We start from the raw sequence: 23,288 nt of genomic DNA, 5'->3' as shown, positions 1-23,288 counted from the left end.
TCTGAGCTGAATTGCTCAAGGTGTGAGATCTGTCACTCAGACTTTGGACACTTGACCCCCCAAGTGCACGCTAGGTGTTATTTTATGTTGCACTGAAGGGGTCTTTATAATACCAGGCCAAACAAGATACAAATAATTGACATGAAATTATATCTCCAATATTTTTCACATTATTTAGATATAAAATTAATTATCCGGGTAGTTACTATAAATGTCGCAATCTCCCCCAAAATGGTATCAGTAAAATCTTTAGCTCAAATACTGTTGGGGAGACTACGGGTTGAATTATACTGTTTGGATGACTATGGGGAGTGCATTTTAATATATAAAGGACTATGTGGTGTGCAGTATACTTTAGTATAGAGGAGAATTAAAAAAAAAAAAAGTCACTATTGTAGTCATTACATACAAGTTATTTTTCAAGGTGATATACAGATGTATCAGTGTACATGAGTGCCATGTACCCAGAGTCCTCTAAAGGATATCAATATGCAGATCAGGGCAGTGTAATCCCATCATGTCATGCGTCATACTCCTCAGTCTAGTGTATCTAATTCCATCATGCGCAATACTTCTCAGACCAGTATATCTGATCCTTTAATGCGCGATACACCCCAGACCTGTGTATCTCATCCCATTATGCGTGATACTCCTCACGAGTGTATCTAATCCTATCATGTGGTATACTACACTGAGCCCTGTATCTAGATACGTGTAGTGCACCACATGCTGCGAATAATCCCAGCCTGTGTTACACAGGAGCGCAAACAAACAGAATCAGCACTGCCAATCGTCTTCAGTGACACTCTTCACATGTCTATCACTTTGCGGTCACCAACAAAATGGCTCCTCACAGTGATCCTAAACTGCATTTTTTCGTATCCTGATGCAAACACCCAGAAGAGGAGAGGAGTGACATCTGACACATGTAAGCAGATACCGCCCACATTTACTGCAGTCGTAATATGAGCTAGTTGTACACTAGCTTCCTATGGCAAATTTCACCAGCTGCTCCCCCTAGTGTTTCACAAACTGAAATATCAAACCTTTCAAAATTATTTTTCATATTTTACTTAATTAAAAACAAATGATTTTTTTATCGAACTAAAACATTAATACATTAATTTTTTTTTAATGTCACCTTCCCTTTAACCCCTTAAGCCCCAAGGGTGGTTTGCACGTTAATAACCGGACAATTTTTACAATTCTGACCACTGTCCCTTTATGGGGTTATAACTCTGGAACGCTTCAAAGGATCTTGGCGATTCTGACATTGTTTTCTCGTGACATATTGTACTTCATGATAGTGGTAACATTTCTTCGATGTATCTTGCGTTTATTTAAAAAAAAAAACGGAAATTTGGCGAAAATTTTGCAATTTTCCAACTTTGAATTTTTATGCCCTTAAATCACAGAGATATGTCACACAAAATAATTAACAAGTAACATTTCCCACGTCTACTTTACATCAGCACAATTTTGGAACCAACTTTTTTTTGTGACGGAGTTATAAGGGTTAAAAGTTGACCAGCAATTTCTCATTTTTACAACACCAATATTCTTTAGGGACCACATCACATTTGAAGTCATTTTTAGGGGTCTATGTGATAGAAAATACCCAAGTGTGACACCATTCTAAAAACTGCACCCCTCAAGGTGCTCAAAACCACATTCAAGAAGTTTATTAACCCTTCAGGTGTTTTACAGGAATTTTTGGAATGTTTAAAAAAAAAAAAAAAGAACATTTAACTTTTTTTCACAAAAAATTTACTTCAGCTCCAATTTGTTTTATTTTACCAAGGGTAACAGGAGAAAATGGACCCCAAAAGTTGTTGTGCCATTTGTTCTGACTACGCCGATACCCCATATGTGGGGGTAAACCACTGTTTGGGCGCATGGCATAGCTCGGAAGGGAAGGAGCGCCATTTGACTTTTCAATGCAAAATTGACTAGAATTGAGATGGGACGCCATGTTGCGTTTGGAGAGCCCCTGATGTGCCTAAACATTGAAACTCCCCACAAGTGACACCATTTTGGAAAGTAGACCCCCCAAGGAACTTTTCTAGATGTGTGGTGAGCACTTTGACCCACAAAGTGCTTCACAGAAATTTATAATGCAGAGCCGTCAAAATAAAAAATCATATTTTTTCACAAATAAGATTTTTTCACCCCCATTTTTTTCCCAAGGGCATGAGAAGAAATTGGACCCCAAAAGTTGTTGTGCCATTTGTCCTGAGTACGCCGATACCCCATATGTGGGGGTAAACCACTGTTTGGGCGCATGGCAGAGCTCGGAAGGGAAGGAGCGCCATTTGACTTTTCAATGCAAAATTGACTGGAATTGAGATGGGACACCATGTCACGTTTGGAGAGCCCCTGATGTGCCTAAACATTGAAACCCCCCACAAGCGACACCATTTTGGAAAGTAGACCCCCTAAGGAACTTATCTAGATGTGTTTTGACAGCTTTGAGTCCCCAAGTGTTTCACTACAGTTTATAATGCAGAGCCGTGAAAATAAAAATTATTTTTTTTTTCTTCACAAAAATTATTTTTTAGCCCCCAGTTTTGTATTTTTCCAAGGGTAACAGGAGAAATTTGACCCCAAAGGTTGGTACCCAATTTGTCCTGAGTATGCTGATACCCCATATGTGGAGGGAACCACCGTTTCGGCGCATGGCAGAGCTCGGAAGGGAAGGAGCGCCATTTGGAATGCAGACTTAGATGGATTGGTCACGTTGCATTTGCAGAGCCCCTGATGCACCTAAACAGTAGAAACCCCCACAATTGACACCATTTTGGAAACTAGACCCCCCAAGAAACTTATCTAGATGTGCTGTGAGAATTTTGAACCCCCAAGTGTTTCACTAGTTTATAATGCAGAGCCGTGAAAATAAAAATTAATTTTTTTCCCACAAAGATGTTTTTTTAGCCCCCAAATTTTTATTTTCCCCAAGGGTAACGAGAAATTGGACCCCAATAGTTGTTGTCCAATTTGTCCTGAGTATGCTGATACCCCATATGTTGGGGTAAACCCCTGTTTGGGCGCACAAGAGAGCTCGGAAGGGAAGGAGCACTGTTTTACTTTTTCAACGCAGAATTGGCTGGAATCGAGATCGGACGCCATGTCGTGTTTGGAGAGCCCTGATGTGCCTAAACAGTGGAAACCCCCCAATTCTAACTGAAACCCTATCCCAAACACACCCTTAACCTTAATCCCAACCATAACCCTAACCACACCCCTAACCCTGACACACCCCTAATCCCAACCGTAAATGTAATCCAAACCCTAACTTTAGCCCCAACCCTAACTTTAGCCCCAACCCTAACTGTAGCCCTAACCCTAACTTTAGCCCCAGCCCTAACTGTAGCCCTAACCCTAACTTTAGCCCCAGCCCTAACTTTAGCCCCAGCCCTAACTTTAGCCCCAACCCTAACTGTAGCCCTAACCCTAGCCCCACCCCTAACCCCAACCCTAGCCCCACCCCAACCCTAACGGGAAAATGGAAATAAATACATTTTTTTATTTTTTATGTTTCCCTAACTAAGGGGGCGATGAAGGTTTTTTTTTTTTACTTTTATAGCGGGTTTTTTAGCGGACTTTTATGATTGACAGCTGTCACACACTAAAAGATGCTTTTTATTGCAAAAAATTCTTTTTTGCGTTACCACATTTTGAGACCTATAATTTTTCCATATTTTGGTCCACAGAGCCATGTGAGGTCTTGTTTTTTGTGGTACGAGTTGACGTTTTTATTGGTACCATTTTTGGGCATGTGACCTATTTTGATCGCTTTTTAGTCAGATTTTTGTGAGGCAGAATGACCAAAAACCAGCTATTCATGAATTTCTTTGGGGGGGGGGGGGGGGGGGCGTTTATACCATTCCACGTTTGGTAAAATGGATAAAGCAGTTTTATTCTTCGGGTCAGTACGATTAAAGTGATACCTCATTTACATAATTTTTTTATGTTTTGGCGCTTTTATACGATAAAAACTATTTTATAGAAAAAATAATTATTTTTGCATCGCTTTATTCTGAGGACTATAACTTTTTATTTTTTTGCTGACGATGCTGTATGGCGGCTTGTTTTTTTGCGGGACAAGATGACGAAATGTATTTATGGGAACAATATATATATATTTTTTCTTTATTTAGGATTTTTTTTTACATTTAAAAATATTTTTTTTTTACTTTGTCCCAGGGGGGACATCACTGTATAGTGACAGAATGCTGATCTGACAATTTATAGAGCACTGTGTCAGATCAGCGATCTGACATGCAGGGCTCCTGGCTTACCAGCGCCTGCTCTGAGCAGGCACTAGGTAAGCCACCTGCCTGCAGGACCCGGAAGTAGCCCAGCGGCCATTTTGGATCCGGGGCCTGCAGGGAGGAGATGCTCAGTACAAGGTGAACACATCGCCTTGTACCGATCGTCTCAGGGAAGCACGCAGGGAGCCCCCTCCCTGCGCGATGCTTCCCTGTACCGCCGGAACACTGCGATCATGTGTGATCGCAGTGTGCCGGGGTTAATGTGCCGGGAGTGGTCCATGACCGCTCCTGGCACATAGTGTCGGATGTCAGCTGACACCCGGCCGCGATCGCATATGACGTACTATCCCGTCACTGGGAATTAAGTCCCAGGTCACCTTGACGGGATAGTACGTCATATGGGATTAAGGGGTTAAGGAAATGTCTCTTCTCAAAGGCCGGAGAGCTGGCAGCTCCAACCTCTATTGGTTCTGCCTGAAGTAGGTGGACAGACCCGAGATGAATGACTTAAACCTTCTGTCGCTCATCAAGTCAAATTCTTTGATCTATTTCAATGGCCTGACTCATGGCCTCCCCCAAAACAACAAGATGGATCCTTGAGAATATCTAAGAGGCCTCTGCGGAACTGTTACCTCAGAGCTGCAGTATTCCACAGCACTTCAGTGGACCATTGCTGAAACTCGGAACAATAGTCTTCAGCGTTGCAGCCCCACTGTGTCAGGTTCATGATCTTTGACTCCACGATCTTGATTCTGTTAAGTTCATGATAGATCATCCCTAAAAAAAGATGTCAACAGAAGACTATTCTTGGGTTAGGGGGACAAAGAACATGCCCAAGTTTGAAGGCTCCCTTGCAGGAGGAACATGATTATTCCTACCCGCTAGGACTATTCCCTTGGAGACCGGGGTCGTATGGTAAAAAATAGGCTACAACTCTCCCTTGATACCCTAAATTGGTCTTTTTCACATTAAAAAAACATCAGGAAGAGCCACCACTGATTCGTGAAAGACCAACTGCATGTCAGACGGTACCGAAGTCATAACTAGGGTCGGTAGCAGAGAGCTGTGGGAAGCAATCATAGTACTAGAAAACGGAGACTGCAAAGATTCTAGCTTCTGGTACTCTCTGGCTTGAACCCGGTCAATCCAAGTCAGATTAATCACCTGATAAAACACAGGTCAGAATACCAGGAAGATAGTGGATCATTGCAAACGGGCTAGGTAAACGGATGGTCAGAATGAGGTACAAGGTCAGACAGCAAGAGATCAACAAACGGAGCACAGAAATAGAAGGCAAACCACTGAGCAGATCCTACGTCTTGCAGATCTGGGACTGACATCTCAGCTAAGTAGATAGGTAATCACCAGGAACAGGGAACACCTGAAAGAAGCTCGGCACCTCTCAGACACAATTTACAGCTGAAATGTCCATCAAAACACTGACAGCTCAACAAACTCCGGCACCAGATTGGAAGACTAAACTGTCAGTCACTGCATCCAAGACACACTGAACAGAGGAATTGTGACACACTGATGTTTATTAAGAGTTGATTTCCGTGTAAAACATTTCTCACATTAAGAACATGAAAAACACTTCTCCCCTGTGTGACTGTTCTGGTGACTAAGAAGAGATTAATTCTTTAAAGTCATTTTCCACTTTCTGAACTGGAAAAGGCTTCTCCCATGTGTGGGTTCTCTGGTACTTAACAAAATTTGATTTATTTGTAAAACATTTTCCACATTGTGAACAGGAAAAAAAAGCTTATTTCCTGTGTGAGTTCTTTGGTGTAAAACAAGATTTAATTTCTTATTGAAATATTTCCCACATTCTGAACAGGAAAAAGGCTTCTACCCTATGTGCGTTCTCTGGTGTGTAAGCAAATTGGATTTCTGGTTAAAACATTTCCCACATTCTGAACATGAAAAAGGCTTCTCCCCTGTGTGAGTTCTTTGGTGTAAAACAAGATTCCAATTCTTGTTAAAACATTTACCACATTCTGAACAGGAGAAAGGCTTCTCCCCTGTGTGGGTTCTCTGGTGGGTAACAAAATCACATTTGTAGTTAAAACATTTCCCACAATCTGAACAGGAGAAAGGCTTCACCCCTGTGTGGGTTCTCTGGTGGGTAACAAAATCTGATTCACGGTGAAAACATTTCTCACATTCTGAACATGAAAAAGGCTTCTCCCATGAGTGGGTTCTCTGGTGCTTAACAAAATCTGATTTACGACTAAAACATTTTCCACATTCTGAACATGAAAATGGCTTCTCGCCTGTGTGAATTGTTTGGTGCATAACAAGATTCCATTTCTGGTTAAAACATTTCCCACATTCTAAACAGGAAAAAGGCTTCTCCCCCGTGTGAGTTCTCTGGTGACTAACAAAATTTGATTTCTGTGTAAACATTTTTCCACATTCTGAACATAAAAATGACTTCTCCCCTGTGTGACTTCTCTGGTGACTAAGAAGGTCTGATTTCTGGTTAAAACATTTCCCACACTCGGCACAAGAATATGTATTCTCTATTGTTTGAATTATTTGATGTTTAAGAAAAGACTTTTCTGATTGTGAAAATGGCTTCTTTGCTGTAAGAGCAGTTAGTTTTTTAATGCTTATATTGTGACTTTGAATTTCCTTAGTAGTCGGTAATGAATCAGAAGACTGGACCAGTTTCAAAGGATCAGATGTTAAATCTTTGCTGTGAAGGGATGATGATATATCTGGAGTAATGGCATTCACATCAACTGCTGTATCCTGTGGGATCTCAAGATCATCTGATTTAAAGATTGAACATGTCAGCTGTCCATCTGATCTCCTGGTATAGTCATCTGCCAAAAATAAAACCATTTATTATTTTTAAATAAAACATCCTTGAATTTTATATTTTTTAACATTTCTACTTAAACAATCTGCAAAAATGGCATGTTAGTAGAGATGAGTGATCACTAAAATGCTCAGACGCTCTTTACTTGAACCAAGCAATTCCTAAAGCTCGAATGCTTGTTTCAAGTAACGAGTATAATGGGAGTCAATGTGAAATTTTGCAGGCAGACCCTACAAAGAGGCCTGGGGTATTGAAAGTTTTATTGAAAGTAAAAAAAAAAAAAGGTGTCATTTATGATGGAAACTGCCAAAAATGTGATGTATGAGGGAGTCAGAAACACTCTGTATTAGAAATAAAGGAGGGCTTCATACACATTCTGTTCAAATTGTCATGTAGTGTTGCTCCTAGACTCCTAAAGGCAGAGGCGTAGCTAGGGTTTTGGTTCGGGGAAGGGAGGGGGGGGGCAAGCTTCTGAGTGGGCCCCTAACCAGGTAACTTTAATTACAACTCTGCTACGCACCCTAATGGTGGAGGAGAACCTCAACAGATGACCTCACTGTTACTGAAGATAATCTCTATATAAAGACCAACATGAGTAATACCGCCATATGGTCAGTGGTAGATACCAGTCCTGCAGAACATATAAGATCACAGTACAGTTACAGATAATGTTTTACCGCTGACGTCCTTTCTGATAGTCGTTCACTTTTCCCGTCTTATCCATCAGGCCCAGACCGACAACTTCTTCCAGCCAGGACTCAGTCTGCAGAGTATACAACAAAGACACATTTCACTTCTCACATTCCAGCCCCATCACCATCTATTCCCAACCTGCACAAACTCCTCATCCTGCTGATACCCCAATACTGAGCCACTACTGCCATATGTGTCCCTATTACTGCACCTGCTGTATGGTTCTCTGTGCCCTCTAAATTCTTAAGCACCCCTCTATAATATAGTAATGCCGGGCGCAAGTGCCCTAGAAAACAGTGCCCATATTGTGCCCCCTAGAAAGTAATAATACCCTGTGTGCCCCTTTGACAGTCACAATAACCTGAGTTCTCCTATAACAATAAGTGCCCACTTTACATTTAATAATGTCCCGAGTCTCCCCCTGTACAGCTCCCTTATACACAGTATGATGCTCTCTTATACACAGTATAATGCCCCCTCTCTGTATAGTACCACCCACACAGTATACTGACCCCTTAGTAGCCCCCAAACTGTTTGATGGCTTCAACAATGTATAATGGCCCCTTCACTGTAATCCCCACACTGTATGATGGCCTCATAGATAGCCTCTATATAATATAATGTGCCAGATAGTCCTCAATATAGCACAAAGCAGCACCCCATAGGCAGACCCTGTAGTATAATGCAGCACCCCCATAGGCAGACCCTGTAGTATAAGACAGCACCTCTATAAGCAGACCCTGTAGTATAAGACAGTACCCCATAGGAAGACCCTGTAGTATAAGAAAGTACCCCCATAGGTAGACCTTGTAGTATAAGACAGCACCTCTATAGGCAGACCCTGTAGTATAAGACATCACCTCTATAGGCAGACCTTGTAGTATAAGACAGTACCCCTACAGGCAGACCCTGTAGTATAAGACAGTACCCCTATAGGCAGACCCTGTAGTATAAGACAGTACCCCATAGGAAGACCCTGTAGTATAAGACAGTACCCTCATAGGCAGATCCTGTAGTATAAGACAGTACCCCTATAGGCAGACCCTGTAGTATAAGACAGTACCCCTATAGGCAGACACTGTAGTATAAGACAGTACCCCTATAGGCAGAACTTGTAGTATAAGACAGTACCCCTATAGGCAGAACTTGTAGTATAAGACAGTACCCCTATAGGCAGACACTGTAGTATAAGACAGTACCCCTATAGGCAGAACTTGTAGTATAAGACAGTACCCCTATAGGCAGACACTGTAGTATAAGACAGTAACCCCGTAGGCAGACCCTGTGGTATAAGACAGTACCCCCATAGGCAGACCCTGTAGTATAAGACAGTACCCCCATAGGCAGACCCTGTAGTATAAGACAGTATCCCCATAGGCAAACCCTGTAGTTTAAGGCAGCCCCTATAAAAAAAAAAAAATACCTTTCTTCCTCCTGCTCCCTGCGCTGCGACGAGCTCCCGCTCATCTCATGACAGCGGGCGCCGAGCAGTGACATCATCGCGCCCGCTGTCAGTGTTGGCGACGCCAGACGCTGACAAGGGATGATGGAAGAAGGAGCGCAACGCTCCTTCTCCCATCAATGCGGTGAGCTGTATCGGTTAGATGCCGATACAGCTCTCCTTGCGATGACAGGCGGGGGGGCCCACTGCTGGCACTGGGCACCCCTGCCTGCTCAAGGGCCCCATAGCGGCAGAGCAGGGAGATCGATTCTCCCTGCTCTGCCGCAGAATGTAACTGCTACACTACTGCCTAAAGGCTATGCGCCTTTCAAAAATTACAAGCAGGGTCATCTATGCAACCTTGAAGGCACCAACTGTAGTAACTCATTCAAATATTGTGAGCAAAGTTCCAGAAACTTCTAACAGAAACACCTGTGCTGTTTGGTGGACTACAAGTTCTAGATACTCTAAGCGAGGGCTGCTGATTTCAGAGAGAGTGAATAGTTAAACGCAATATCATAGTTAAACACAAGAGCATAGGTTTGTGTTTTCCTTACTAAAGCTTTCATTTTTTTTTTGCTTTTGTCTGTAAGATTTATCCACATTTAATATGTGCTCCATGGACAATGCCATCAGGTGTGCATCTTGTGAGATGTATGCATGCCTTGAACAGCCGTTTGAGGGTGAATATGTCTGCACTTCATGCCAGCGAGTTAAATGTTTGGAAGCCCAGGTATTGGATCTAAATGTGCAGCTGGCAACTCTCCGGAGCTTTGCAAACCTGGAGAGGAGTTTAGAGCTCACTGCACGTGTGCTGGCTCGGACCAGTGATATGGAGGTGGTGGAGGTGGGGGAAGATTAAGACATAGAAGTATGCAGCTGGGTAAATGTTACAAGAAGGGGTAGGGGTAAAAGGAAAATTTCCAGTGAGCCCAGTCCTGATCTGGCACAACCTAGTAAATATGCCTGTTTGGCTGATATTAGGAATGAAAGCCCAGGACTGGGATAGCTACAGCAGGGCATTGCTCCAAGCAACTAGGAAAACAACTGCTGTAGGAAGGAGGTAAATAGGAGGGCAGGTGTTGGTGGTAGAGGATTCTATAATTAGGCGGACAGACAGGGTTATAGACCGTGAATACCGAACAGTGTATTGTCTGCCCGGTGCCCTGGTTCAGCATATTGCGGACCAGATAGACAGATTGCTGGGTGGGGCTGGGGAAAACCAAGCGGTTATGGCACAGATCGGTACCAATGACAAAGTTAGAGGGAAGTGGAAATTGCAGAAATTGGTGCAGGAAGCAAGGGTTTGGGTTCCTGGAGAACTGGGTCGACTTCTCTGTCGGCTACAGGCTCTACGGTAGGGACGGGCTGTACCTCAATGGGGAGGGTGAAGCTGTGCTCGGGAAAAACGGTGAGACAGATGGAGTAGCTTTTAAACTACGATCTGGGGGAGGGAGGGTAGTTGTACTAATAAGGGAAAATATAGAGTAGACAAAGGAAGTGGGACACTAGGGGTTAATTAGAAATTAGGGGGACTGGGATATGCAAGGAAAGCAGGGAGCTGAGTAGGCATAACAAATGTGCTAATAATATTTAATGTCTGCTGGCAAATGCAAGAAATCCAGCAAACCAAATGAATGAACTGGAGACTCCTATGTCGGTCATAGAATACGATGTGGTGGGCATTATGGAAACCTGGCTTGACAAAAGCCATGACTAGGTGACAAACATAGAGAGTTACACTACATATATAAAGGACAGTAATGACAAAAAAGGTAGAGGGGTGTGTATCTTTGTGAAATCCAACGTAAAACCTGTGCTCAATGAAGACATTGGGGGGAGTTACAGCAATGTAGAGTCACTATAAGTAAATGTACATGGAGATGACATGATGGAAAGTTGATAATTGGAGTTTGCTACAAGCCTCCTTATATAGCTGAATAGGTAGATGTTGAAATACTTCAACAAATTAAAAAGGCAGCAGAAGTGATAGGGTTCTTAGAACGGGGGAATTTAAGGATGCAGACATTCAATGGGACATAGATCTTCAGGAGCTACAAGTTCTTATCTACAGTTCAGGACAATTACCCCTCTCAGCTGGTAGATGAACCAAACAGGGGAGGTAATCTGCTGGATCTGGTTCTGTCAACTAGACGAGATACAATTTCAGATCGCAGCATTTGGGATGAAGCGACCATAATATGGCAAGTTTCAATATAATTTTCAATCAGATATTCAAAAGGGGAAATGCAAAAACCAGGAACTTTAGGAAAGCTGATTTCAACAAATTAAGAGCTTAATTGTGTAGACTGTGACCTTGTTAACTGGGGATACCGAACATAAATGGGGCATTTTTATGGAAATACTACTAGAATCCTGCAGAAAACTAATACCCTCTGGTAATAAAATGTTATGGAATAAAAAGAAACCATTATGGATAAATAAGATAGTATAAGGTTTAATTAGACAAAAACAAAGGGCGTTCAAAATCTTGAAAGCTGAGAATACTGAAATAGCATTTCAGGACCATAAACATCTAAATAAGAAATGTAAAAAAGAAATCAAGCTATCAAAGTTATTTACAGAGAAACAAATTGCTAACGAAAAAAAAAATTGTATCGGCCCCTTGAAAGATGACCATAACAAGATAATTATAGAGGACAAAGAAAAGGCTGTGATATTAAACAGGCACTTTTCATCCATGTTCACCATTGAACTGTCTGTTACAGGGATGATTCAACAAGGCAAAAATCTAAGTTAACTACATGATATAACTATTTTAACACAAAAAGAAGCACACCTACATCTGAGCAATTTAAACATTAACAAATTCCCTGGCACAGATGGCATTCATCCATGGATACTGAGGGAGTTGATCTCAATAATTGACGGACCATTGTATCTCATATTCTTAGACCCTCTTGTAACAAAAGTGGTGCCACAGGATTGGAGGATGGCTGATGTGGTACCGATATTTCAGAAAAGGAAGAATGTGCATGCAGGCAGCTACCGTCCGGTAAGCCTGACATCAGTAGTGTGAAAAAATTTTGATGGCATTATAAGCGATGACCTGTAGAAATATATTGTAGATAATAAGATAACTGACAACCAGTGGGAATTTGTAAGGATAAGTCATGTCTAAGTAACATTTTGGGTTTCTCTGAGGAGGGAAGTGCAAATCTGGATGTTGGCAATATGACTTATGTGATTTATCTGGACTTTGCAAAGGCATTTGCAAAGTATCCATGTAGTCAAGTATCCAGCAGTTAATTCAATGGCAACAAATTAACATCCATCTCCTCTCTTCACACAGGTATAACATCACTGCTTGCTGTATGTCATCTACTGCTTACTCCTGTCACCACAATGCACTTTCCAGGTCATCCTCCCAGTTTCACCACTCATTCTCTTCTTTTGAGGTCCAACCCATCAGGCTCTTCCATCCCCTCTCCCTCAGAGTAGCGGTCATATATCATCCCCCAGGCTCACCCACCCACTTCATGGACCATTTTTCTGCCTGGCTTTTGCACTTGCACTTCATGTCCTCAGAATTACCAACATTTATCCTGGGAGACTTCAACATCCCCATAAACAGCCCTACTTCCTCATCTGCATCCCAGCTTCTAACTAACCACTTCTCTTGGCCTCCCACAGCTCTCAACCTCTGAGACACACAAAGACGGTAACACCATTGATCTGAGATTTGTCCAGCTCTGTTCAATCTCCTACCTAGATAACTCACCTCTTCCTCTCTGACCACAGCATTCTCTCCTTTACGCTCACAAATCCTCACCAACCCCAGCACACTCCTACCTACCACACATGCAGAAATTTACAAGAAGTCAACCCTAAAACACTTACAGACTCCTTACAATCATCACTGTCCCCAATCTCCTCTTTCCTGTCCTGATCTGGCTATACATCACTACAATGACACTCTCAGAAGCACCCTGGATCAAGTCACTCTCAGAAGCAGCCTGGATCAAGTAGTGCCCCTCACCCTCAGAACCTCCAAACACAGAGTAAAATAGTCCTGGCTATCATCGCAAACTCGATTTCTTCAGCGATGCTCTAGGAGTACCGAACGCCTATGGAGGAAAACTTGCACACCAGATAACTTTATCCATTATAAATTCATGCTAAGAAGCTATAATTCTCCTATTCAGCTTGCCAAACAAACCTACTTCACCATCCTAATCTCCTCACTATCAAACAACCCAAGAAAGCCTCTTTGAAACCTTTCACTCCCTCCTCAGTCTGAAAGCACAGGCCCCTAACACAGACATCTGTGCTGATGATCTGTCCTCCAACTTTACTGAGAAAATGGAAAACATCCATCAGGAAATCAGCTCCCAGCCATTCCCTCACACCTACGCCAGTCTCTCTCTCTCTCGAGTCGTCACTACTCACCTAAATAAAATCTTCAATCTCTCCCTCTCTTCTGGCATCTTCCCCTCCTCCTTCAAACACTCTATCATTACTCCATTATTAAAAAAAATAAAACCACCCTCTCTCGACCCATCCTGCACAAATAACTACAGACCAGTCTCCAATTTCTCCTTCATCTTTAAACTCTTTTAGCACCTGGTCTATTCTCGCCTTACCCATTACCTCTCCACACACTCTGTCCTAGTTCCATCACAGTCAGTCTTCTGCCCCCTCCATTTTACAGAAACTGCTCTCACAAAGTCACCAATGACCTTTTGACAGCAAAGCAGAACCGTGACTACTTTCTGCTCATTCTTCTTGACCTCTCTGCAGCTTTTGACCACCATCTCCTACTCTCTATGCTCCAATCAATAGACATAAAGGACACTGCTCTCCTGGTTCTCTTCCTATCTTTCTGATCCCTCCTTCAGTGTTTCATTCACTGGCTCCACTTCTCTTCCTCTCACTATTGAGGTCCCTCAGGGTTCAGTCCTTGGCCCTCTTCTCTTTCTACACGACTCCAATTGGACAGACCATCAGCAAATTTGGCTTTCAGTACCATTTTTATGTTGATGACACACAAACAGGCCCGGACAGGCCATCTGCCCAAGTGGGCTACAGCACTAAGTTGTAAAGTGACCCGCCAGCCCGGGTTTTCGGTTACTGGCCCTTTAAGTGAAAGCAAGTGCACAAAGGAGCTTCACCATGTCTGACACTGGCAAGGTAGTTTTTCTGTGGGTGGAGTTTGTGTTCTGGTCTGTCCTCGTCATCTCTATGGAATCTGCTCTGTGTTGCCGCCTTTCAACTTCACCTCATCAGCATCTGGGTGAGTCCAGACAAGGAGCATCTGTTACTGTATGGGGCAGTCCCAGCCCCAGTGATGCATATACCCCAGTGATGCATATACCCCAGTGTCAGCCCCAGTGATGTATATACCCCATTGTCAGCCTCATGTGATGTGCATACCCCAGTGTCAGCCTCATGTGATTTGCATACCCCAGTGTCAGCCTCATGTGATGTGCATACCCCAGTGTCAGCCTCATGTGATGTGCATACCCGTGTCAGCCCCATGTGATGTGCATACCCCAGTGTCAGCCCCAGTGATGTATATACCCCAGTGTCTGCCTCATGTGATGTGCATACCCCAGTGTCAGCCTCATATGATGTGCATACCCGTGTCAGCCCCATGTGATGTGCATACCCCAGTGTCAGCCCCAGTGATGTATATACCCCAGTGTCTGCCTCATGTGATGTGCATACCCCAGTGTCAGCCTCATGTGATGTGCATACCCCAGTGTCAGCCTCATGTGATGCGCATACCCCAGTGTCAGCCTCATGTGATGCGCATACCCCAGCGTCTGCCTCATATGATGCGCATACCCCAGCGTCTGCCTCATGTGATGCGCATACCCCAGTGTCTGCCTCTTGTGATGCGCATACCCCAGCGTCTGCCTCATGTGATGCGCATACCCCAGCGTCTGCCTCATGTGATGCGCATACCCCAGCGTCTGCCTCATGCGATGTACATACCCCAGTGTCAGCCCCAGTGATGTATAGATCCCAGCGCCAGCCCCAGTGATGTATATATCATAGCGCCAGCCCCAGTGATGTATATACCCCAGTGTCAGCCTCCTCGCCTGGGCATACCCCAGTGTTGGCCTCCTCACCTGTGTGTACCCCAGTGTGGCCCCTTGGCCTATGTGTACCCCAGTGTCGGCCTCTTCGCCTGTGTATACAAGAGTGTTGGCCTCCTATCCTGTGTGTACCACAGTGTCAGCCTCCTAACCTGTGTGTACCACAGTGTCGGCCCCCTGGCCTGTGTGTACCCCAGTGTCATCCTCCTACCCTACGTGTACCCCAATGTGGTCTCTTGGCCTGTGTGTACCCCAGTGTCAGACTCCTGGCCTGTATGTACCACAGTGTCGGCCTCCTCACCTGTGTATATATATTATATGGTGTAGAGATGCTTACATCGTATGGTGCATATATATTATGGAATTCACATTATATACACTGGCACAACTCTACAGTATATACTATATACATAGCGCCACACTATATTCTTTAGCATAGTATATAGTATGAAGCTGTGTATGTAGTTGTTCTTAGCATATATTATGGCGTTGTGTATGCTGTGTATACCTCTCCTGTCTTTTTATACTGATGTAATTTTAAGTATCTGTATTATTCTGCACATATACACTGCACAATACCGCTTCTCCTGCCCTGTATATATGGAATTGATAGGTGATAAGTTTTCAATCGCTGGGGATCCTACTGCTGGGACCCACATCATCCCAAGAACCGGAGCTCTGAAGAGCATCATGTAAATGATCATACCCAATGGCGCGCCATTCACACATGGCTCTTCAAATAACTCCTGTTCAAGTTATTTGAATCACTCATGCCTTGACTACTTTAATGCTCTATTAACCCCTTCACCCCCAAGGGTGGTTTGCACGTTAATGACCGGGCCAATTTTTACAATTCTGACCACTGTCCCTTTATGAGGTTATAACTCTGGAATGCTTCAACGGATCTTGGCGATTCTGACATTGTTTTCTCGTGACATATTGTACTTCATGATAGTGGTAAAATTTATTCGATATAACTTGCGTTTATTTGTGAAAAAAATGAATATTTGGCGAAAATTTTGAAAATTTCGCAATTTTCCAACTTTGAATTTTTATGCCCTTAAATCACAGACATATGTCACGCAAAATACTTAATAAGTAACATTTCCCACATGTCTACTTTGCATGAGCACAATTTTGGAACCAAAATTTTTTTTTGTGACGGAGTTATAAGGGTTAAAAGTTGACCAGCAATTTCTCATTTTTACAACACCATTTTTTTTTAGGGACCACATCTCATTTGAAGTCATTTTGAGGGGTCTATATGATAGAAAATACCCAAGTGTGACACCATTCTAAAAACTGCACCCCTCAAGGTACTCAAAACCACTTTCAAGAAGTTTATTAACCCTTCAGGTGTTTCACAGGAATTTTTGGAATGTTTAAATAAAAATGAACATTTAACTTTTTTTCACACAAAATTTATTTCAGCTCCAATTTGTTTTATTTTACCAAGGGTAACAGGAGAAAATAGACCCCAAAATTTGTTGTACAATTTGTCCTGAGTACGCTGATACCCCATATGTGGGTGTAAACCATTGTTTGGGCGCAGGGCAGAGCTTGGAAGGGAAGGAGCGCCATTTGACTTTTCAATGCAAAATTGACTGGAATTGAGATGGGACGCCATGTTGCGTTTGGAGAGCCCCTGATGTGCCTAAACATTGAAACCCCCCACAAGTGACACCATTTTGGAAAGTAGACCCTTTAAGGAACTTATCTAGATGTGTGGTGAGCACTTTGACCCAACAAGTGCTTCACAGACGTTTATAATGCAGAGCCGTAAAAATAAAAAATCATATTTTTTCACAAAAATGATCTTTTCGCCCCCATTTTTTTATTTCCCCAAGGGTAAGAGAAGAAATTAGACCACAAAAGTTGTTGTGCAATTTGTCCTGAGTACGACGATACCCTATATGTGGGGGTAAACCACTGTTTGTGCGCATAGCAGAGCTCGGAAGGGAAGGAGCGCTATTTTACTTTTCAATGCAAAATTGACTGGAATTAAGATGGGATGCCATGTTGCGTTTGGAGAGCCCTTGATGTGCCTAAACATTAAAAACCCCCACAAGTGACACCATTTTGGAAAGTAGACCCCCTAAGGAACTTATCTAGATGTGTTTTGAGAGCTTTGAACCCCCAAGTGTTTCACTACAGTTTATAACGCAGAGCCGTGAAAATAAAAATTCTTTTTTTCACAAAAATCATTTTTTAGCCCCCAGTTTTGTATTTTCACAAGGGTATCAGGATAAATTGGACCCCAAAAGTTATTGTCCAATTTGTCCTGAGTACGCTGATACCCCATATGTTGGGGTAAACCCCTGTTTGGGCACACGGGAGAGCTCTGAAGGGAAGGAGCACTGTTTTCCTTTTTCAAGCAGAATTGGCTGGAATTCAGATCGGATGCCATGTCCCGTTTGGAGAGCCCCTGATGTGCCTAACCAGTGGAAACCCCCCAATTATAACTGAAACCCTAATCCAAACACACCCCTTACCCTAATCCCAACAGTAACCCTAACCACTCCTCTAACCCAGACACACCCAACCCTATTCCCAACCGTAAATGTAATCCAAACCCTAACCCTATCTTTAGCCCCAACCCTAACCCTAGCCCCAACCCTAGCCCCAACCCTAGCCCTAACCCTAGCAATAACCCTAGCCCTATCACTAGCCGTAACACTAACCCTAACCCTAGCCCCAACCCTAGCCCCAACCCTAGCCCTAACCCTAGCCCCAACCCTAACCCTAACCCTAGCCCTAACCCTAGCCCTAACCCTTGCCCTCGCCCTAACTCTAGTCCTAACTCTAGCCCTAACCCTAACCCTAATGGGAAAATGGAAATAAATACATTTTTTAATTTTTTTATTTTTCCCTAACTAAGGGGGTGATGAAGGGGGGTTTGATTTACTTTTATAGCGGGTTTTTTAGCGGATTTGTATGATTGGCAGCCGTCACACACTGAAAGACGCTTTTCATTGCAAAAAATATTTTTTGCGTTACCACATTTTGAGAGCTATAATTTTTCCATATTTGAGTCCACAGAGTCATGTGAGATCTTGTTTTTTGCGGGACGAGTTGACGTTTTTATTGGTAACATTTTTGGACACGTGACATTTTTTGATCGCTTTTTATTCCGATTTTTGTGAGGTAGAGTGATCAAAAACCAGCTATTCATGAATTTCTTTTGGGGGAGGCGTTTATACCGTTCCGCGTTTGGTAAAATTGATAAAGCAGTCGGGTCAGTACGATTACAGCGATATCTCATTTATATCATTTTTTTATGTTTTGGCGCTTTTATACGATAAAAACTATTTTATAGAAAAAATAATTATTTTGGTATCGCTTTATTCTCAGGACTATAACTTTTTTATTTTTTTGCTGATGATGCTGTATGGCGGCTCGTTTTTTGCGGGACAAGATGACGTTTTCAGCGGTACCATGGTTATTTATATCAGTCTTTTTGATCGCGTGTTATTCCACTTTTTGTTCGGCGGTATGATAATAAAGCGTTGTTTTTTGCCTCGTTTTTTTTTTTTTTTCCTTACGGTGTTTACTGAAGGGGTTAACTAGTGGGGCAGTTTTATAGGTTGGGTCGTTACGGACGCGGCGATACTAAATGTGTACTATTGTTTTTTTTTTTTTTATTTAGCTAAAGAAATGTATTTATGGGAATAATAAATATATATATATATTTTTTTTATTTAGATTTTTTTTTTTTTTTTTTTTACACACGTGGAGAATTTTTTTTTTACTTTTTTACTTTGTCCCAGGGGGGGGACATCACAGATCGTTGATCTGACAGTGTGCACAGCACTCTGTCAGATCTGCGATCTGCTGTGCAGGGCTGCAGGCTTACCAGCGCCTGCTCTGAGCAGGCACTCGGTAAGCCACCTCCCTCCCTGCAGGACCCGGATGCCGCGGCCATCTTGGATCCGGGACCTGCGGCGAGGAGGGAGGTAGGAGACCCTCGGAGCAACGCGATCACATCGCGTTGCTCCGGGGGTCTCAGGGAAGCCCACAGGGAGCCCCCTCCCTGCGCGATGCTTCCCTATACCGCCGGTACACCGCGATCATGTTTGATCGCGGTGTGCCGGGGGTTAATGTGCCGGGGGCGGTCCGTGACCGCTCCTGGCACATAGTGCCGGATGTCAGCTGCGATATGCAGCTGACACCCGGCCGCGCTCCCCCCATGAGCGCAGCCGATCGCGTATGACGTACTATCCCGTCGGTGGTCATACGGGCCCACCCCACCTCGACGGGATAGTACGTCAGATGTCAGAAAGGGGTTAATTGGCTTCCCCCTCACTCAACTTTCCGTGCTCCATTCCATCCTTAATGCAGCAGCCAGGGTCATCCATCTATCTAATCGGTACTCGGACATGTCCTCTCTGTGCCAGTCATTGCAATGGCTGCTCATAAATTAAAGGATCCAAGATCAACTGCTTATTCTCATCCACAAAGCTCTCCACAGTGTGGCATCCCCCTACATCTCCTACTTCATTTCTGTTTATCACCCTACCCACTCGTTACGTTCCGCAAGTGACCTTCAACTAACACCCACAGTAATCCGTACCTCTCACTCCCAGCTCCAAGCCTTCTCATGAGTTGCACCAATCCTCTGGAATGTTCTACCCCAATAAATTAGGACTATCCATAACTTGCACAGATTTAGGCGCTCCCTAAATACACATCTGTTTAGGATGGCCTATCACGTTCCCTAACCAGAATCCTTTTATATATAGTCAATTCTCTGCTTCTCTGATCATAACCCTCGCTCAAACTCCATCGCTCCCAAAAGCACCACAAATATTGGCTGGTGACTAGCTCACTCAGCCTTTATCTACCCCTCATTTCCTCAAGTTGGCTGGACCATCATTCTAAAAAAGCAACATCACATTGCACCACAGACTGTCCAGGAGTTGGCGGATGCTTTAGTCCAGGTCTGGGAGGAGATCCCTCAAGAGACCATCCGCCGCCTCATCAGGAACATGCCCAGGTGTTGTTGGCACGTGGAGGCCACACACATTAGTGAGCATCAGTTCCTTGTCTTGAGGCATGTCCACTGAAGTTGGATCACCCTGTAACTTCATTTTCCACTTTGATTTTGAGCATCATTCTAACTCCAGACCTCCGTGGGATATTAGTTGTGATTTACATTGATCATTTTTAGGTTTTATGTTTCTCAACACATTCCCCTATGTAATGAATAGAGATTTACAACTGGAATATTTCAATCAGTGATATCTAGCATGAGGGATTTTTTTTATAGTGTCCCCTTTATTTTTTGGAGCAGTGTGTTGTATATACAGTACAGACCAAAAGTTTGGACACACCTTCTCATTTAAAGATTTTTCTGTATTTTTATGACTATGAAAATCGTAAATTCACACTGAAGGCATCAAAACTATGAATGAACACATGTGGAATTATATACTTAACAAAAAAGGGTGAAAAGGGGGGCAACTTACACGAAAGTAAGTGGATTTTTTTTACTGGAAACTAGAGTGCCGTGTGGTTTAAATAGCCGCATGGACTTGATAATGCAATATTAAATATAAATGGAGATGTTATAATAGAAGCTCTATATTCACAGTAATTTATTTAATATGAAATAATTCCACTATTATCCCCCTTTTTTCCTGTTTTGTGCTGTGAATATCTGAATATTTAATATGAATCTTTTTGTATCCTATAGATATAGTTGATTTTAATTTGTATTTAATGTGGATTTTAAATATTCGGTTTTTTTCATGTTGTTGAAATCCTTGGGGAAGGATCAATACCGCAAGGGGTTACTGTTGGCTATGGGGTTAAATCAAATCTATTGGAATTTTCTATACACACCTGTGACACCCAGTAACCCATATGGGCCTTTTTTTTTTCTCCCCTTCCCTATACTACATATGCAGTCTTGATTCAGTACTCATTTGGACCTGGAGGAAGACACATGTGGTGTCGAAACAGGTCGTCCATAAGGGATTGAATGTATGCAATATTGTAACTGAAGAAATCTGGAACTTTTTAATGGATCGCTGAAGAAACAATAAGTTTTTTCTTTACATGTGTGGATTTGTCCAAATCCGTTTTCCGTGCGAACTGTAACCACAGGTTGGATATATTACTGCTTCTTCAAAGCGGTAAGCTGGCTTTGACAAAAACATATATAGAATATATATATACAGTTATATGAAAAAGTTTGGGCACCCCTATTAATCTTAAGCTTAATGTTTTATAAAAATTGTTTTTTTTGCAACAGCTATTTCAGTTTCATATATCTAATAACTGTTGGACACAGTAATGTTTCTGCCTTGAAATGAGGTTTATTGTACTAACAGAAAATGTGCAATCTGCATTCAAACAAAATTTGACAGGTGCATAAGTATGGGCACCCTTATCATTTTCTTGTTTTAAATACTCCTACCTACTTTTTACTGACTTACTAAAGCACTTTTTTTGGTTTTGTAACCTCATTGAGCTTTGAACTTCATAGCCAGGTGTATGCAATCATGAGAAAAGCTGCTTAAAGTGGCCACTTGCAAGTTGTTCTCCTGTTTGAATCTCCTCTGAAGAGTGGCATCATGGGCTCCTCAAAACAACTGTCAAATGATCTGAAAACAAAGATTATTCAACATAGTTGTTTACGGGAAGGATACAAAAAGCTGTCTCAGAGATTTAACCTGTCAATTTCCACTGTGAGGAACATAGTAAGGAAATGGAAGAACACAGGTACAGTTCTTGTTAAGGCCAGAAGTGGCAGGCCAAGAAAAACATCAGAAAGGCAGAGAAGAAGAATGGTGAGATCAGTCAAGGACAATCCTCAGACCACCTCCAGAGAGCTGCAGCATCAACTTGCTGCAGATGGTGTCACTGTGCATCGGTCAACTATACAACGCACTTTGCACAAGGAGAAGCTGTATGGGAGAATGATGCGAAAGAAGCCATTTCTCCAAGCAGGCCACAAACAGAGTCGGCTGAGGTATGCAAAAGCACATTTGGAGAAGCCAATTTCTTTTTGGAAGAAGGTCCTGTGGACTCATGAAACCAAGATTGAGTTGTTTGGTCATACAAAAAGGCGTTATGCATGGCGGCAAAAAAAACACAGTGCGTTGTATAGTTGACCGATGCACAGTGACACGATCTGCAGCAAGTTGATGCTGCAGCTCTCTGGAGGTGGTCTGAGGATTGTCCTTGACTGATCTCACCATTCTTCTTCTCTGCCTTTCTGATGTTTTTCTTGGCCTGCCACTTCTGGCCTTAACAAGAACTGTACCTGTGTTCTTCCATTTCCTTACTATGTTCCTCACAGTGGAAATTGACAGGTTAAATCTCTGAGACAGCTTTTTGTATCCTTCCCCTGAACAACTATGTTGAATAATCTTTGGCATCATGGGCTCCTCAAAACAACTGTCAATTGATCTGAAAACACTCTTCAGAGGAGATTCAAACAAGAGAACAACTTGCAAGTGGCCACTTTAAGCAGCTTTTCTCATGATTGCATACACCTGGCTATGAAGTTCAAAGCTCAATGAGGTTACAAAACCAAAAAAAGTGCTTTAGTAAGTCAGTAAAAAGTAGGTAGGAGTATTTAAAACAAGAAAATGATAAGGGTGCCCATACTTATGCACCTGTCAAATTTTGTTTGAATGCAGATTGCACATTTTCTGTTAGTACAATAAACCTCATTTCAAGGCAGAAACATTACTGTGTCCAACAGTTATTAGATATATGAAACTGAAATAGCTGTTGCAAAAAAAACAATTTTTATAAAACATTAAGCTTAAGATTAATAGGGGTGCCCAAACTTTTTCATATAACTGTATCTATCCTTGCTTATTTGTACGGTAATTTCTGAACAGACTATAGTCCTGTAAATTAACAGCCCTGTCATGACTCTCGTCCTGCCGTGTGTCATATCAGAGGTCACCGCAGTCCAAGCTCAGTGACTTCACCGCAGATTACGGTGAGAAATTGTCACAGTGATCTACTGTGAAGCCACTGAG

The 23,288-nt window shown here is 42.7% G+C and overlaps 3 protein-coding genes across 2 annotated transcripts in view; 1 reads left to right on the top strand and 2 right to left on the bottom strand.

Moving 5' to 3' along the window:
- LOC143766335 (uncharacterized) overlaps positions 1 to 23,288 on the top strand; it is a 569,027-nt gene that overhangs the window by 320,122 nt on the left and 225,617 nt on the right.
- Positions 1 to 23,288, bottom strand: part of LOC143766378 (uncharacterized) — a 400,099-nt gene that overhangs the window by 202,953 nt on the left and 173,858 nt on the right. The window lies entirely within an intron of this gene.
- Positions 5,794 to 23,288, bottom strand: part of LOC143766370 (uncharacterized) — a 44,436-nt gene continuing 26,941 nt past the window's right edge. Inside the window, exon 7 of the mRNA XM_077254016.1 lies at positions 5,794 to 7,099. Within this exon, the coding sequence (XP_077110131.1) occupies positions 6,120 to 7,099 (980 nt within the window). The 3' untranslated portion in view covers positions 5,794 to 6,119. The remainder of the gene's footprint in view (positions 7,100 to 23,288) is intronic.

Source organism: Ranitomeya variabilis, chromosome 4, assembly GCF_051348905.1.
Source record: "Ranitomeya variabilis isolate aRanVar5 chromosome 4, aRanVar5.hap1, whole genome shotgun sequence".
NCBI classification, from domain to species: domain Eukaryota; kingdom Metazoa; phylum Chordata; class Amphibia; order Anura; family Dendrobatidae; genus Ranitomeya; species Ranitomeya variabilis.
The sequence above is the reverse complement of the archived record's forward strand: the minus strand, read 5'-3'. Positions and strand labels throughout refer to the sequence as shown.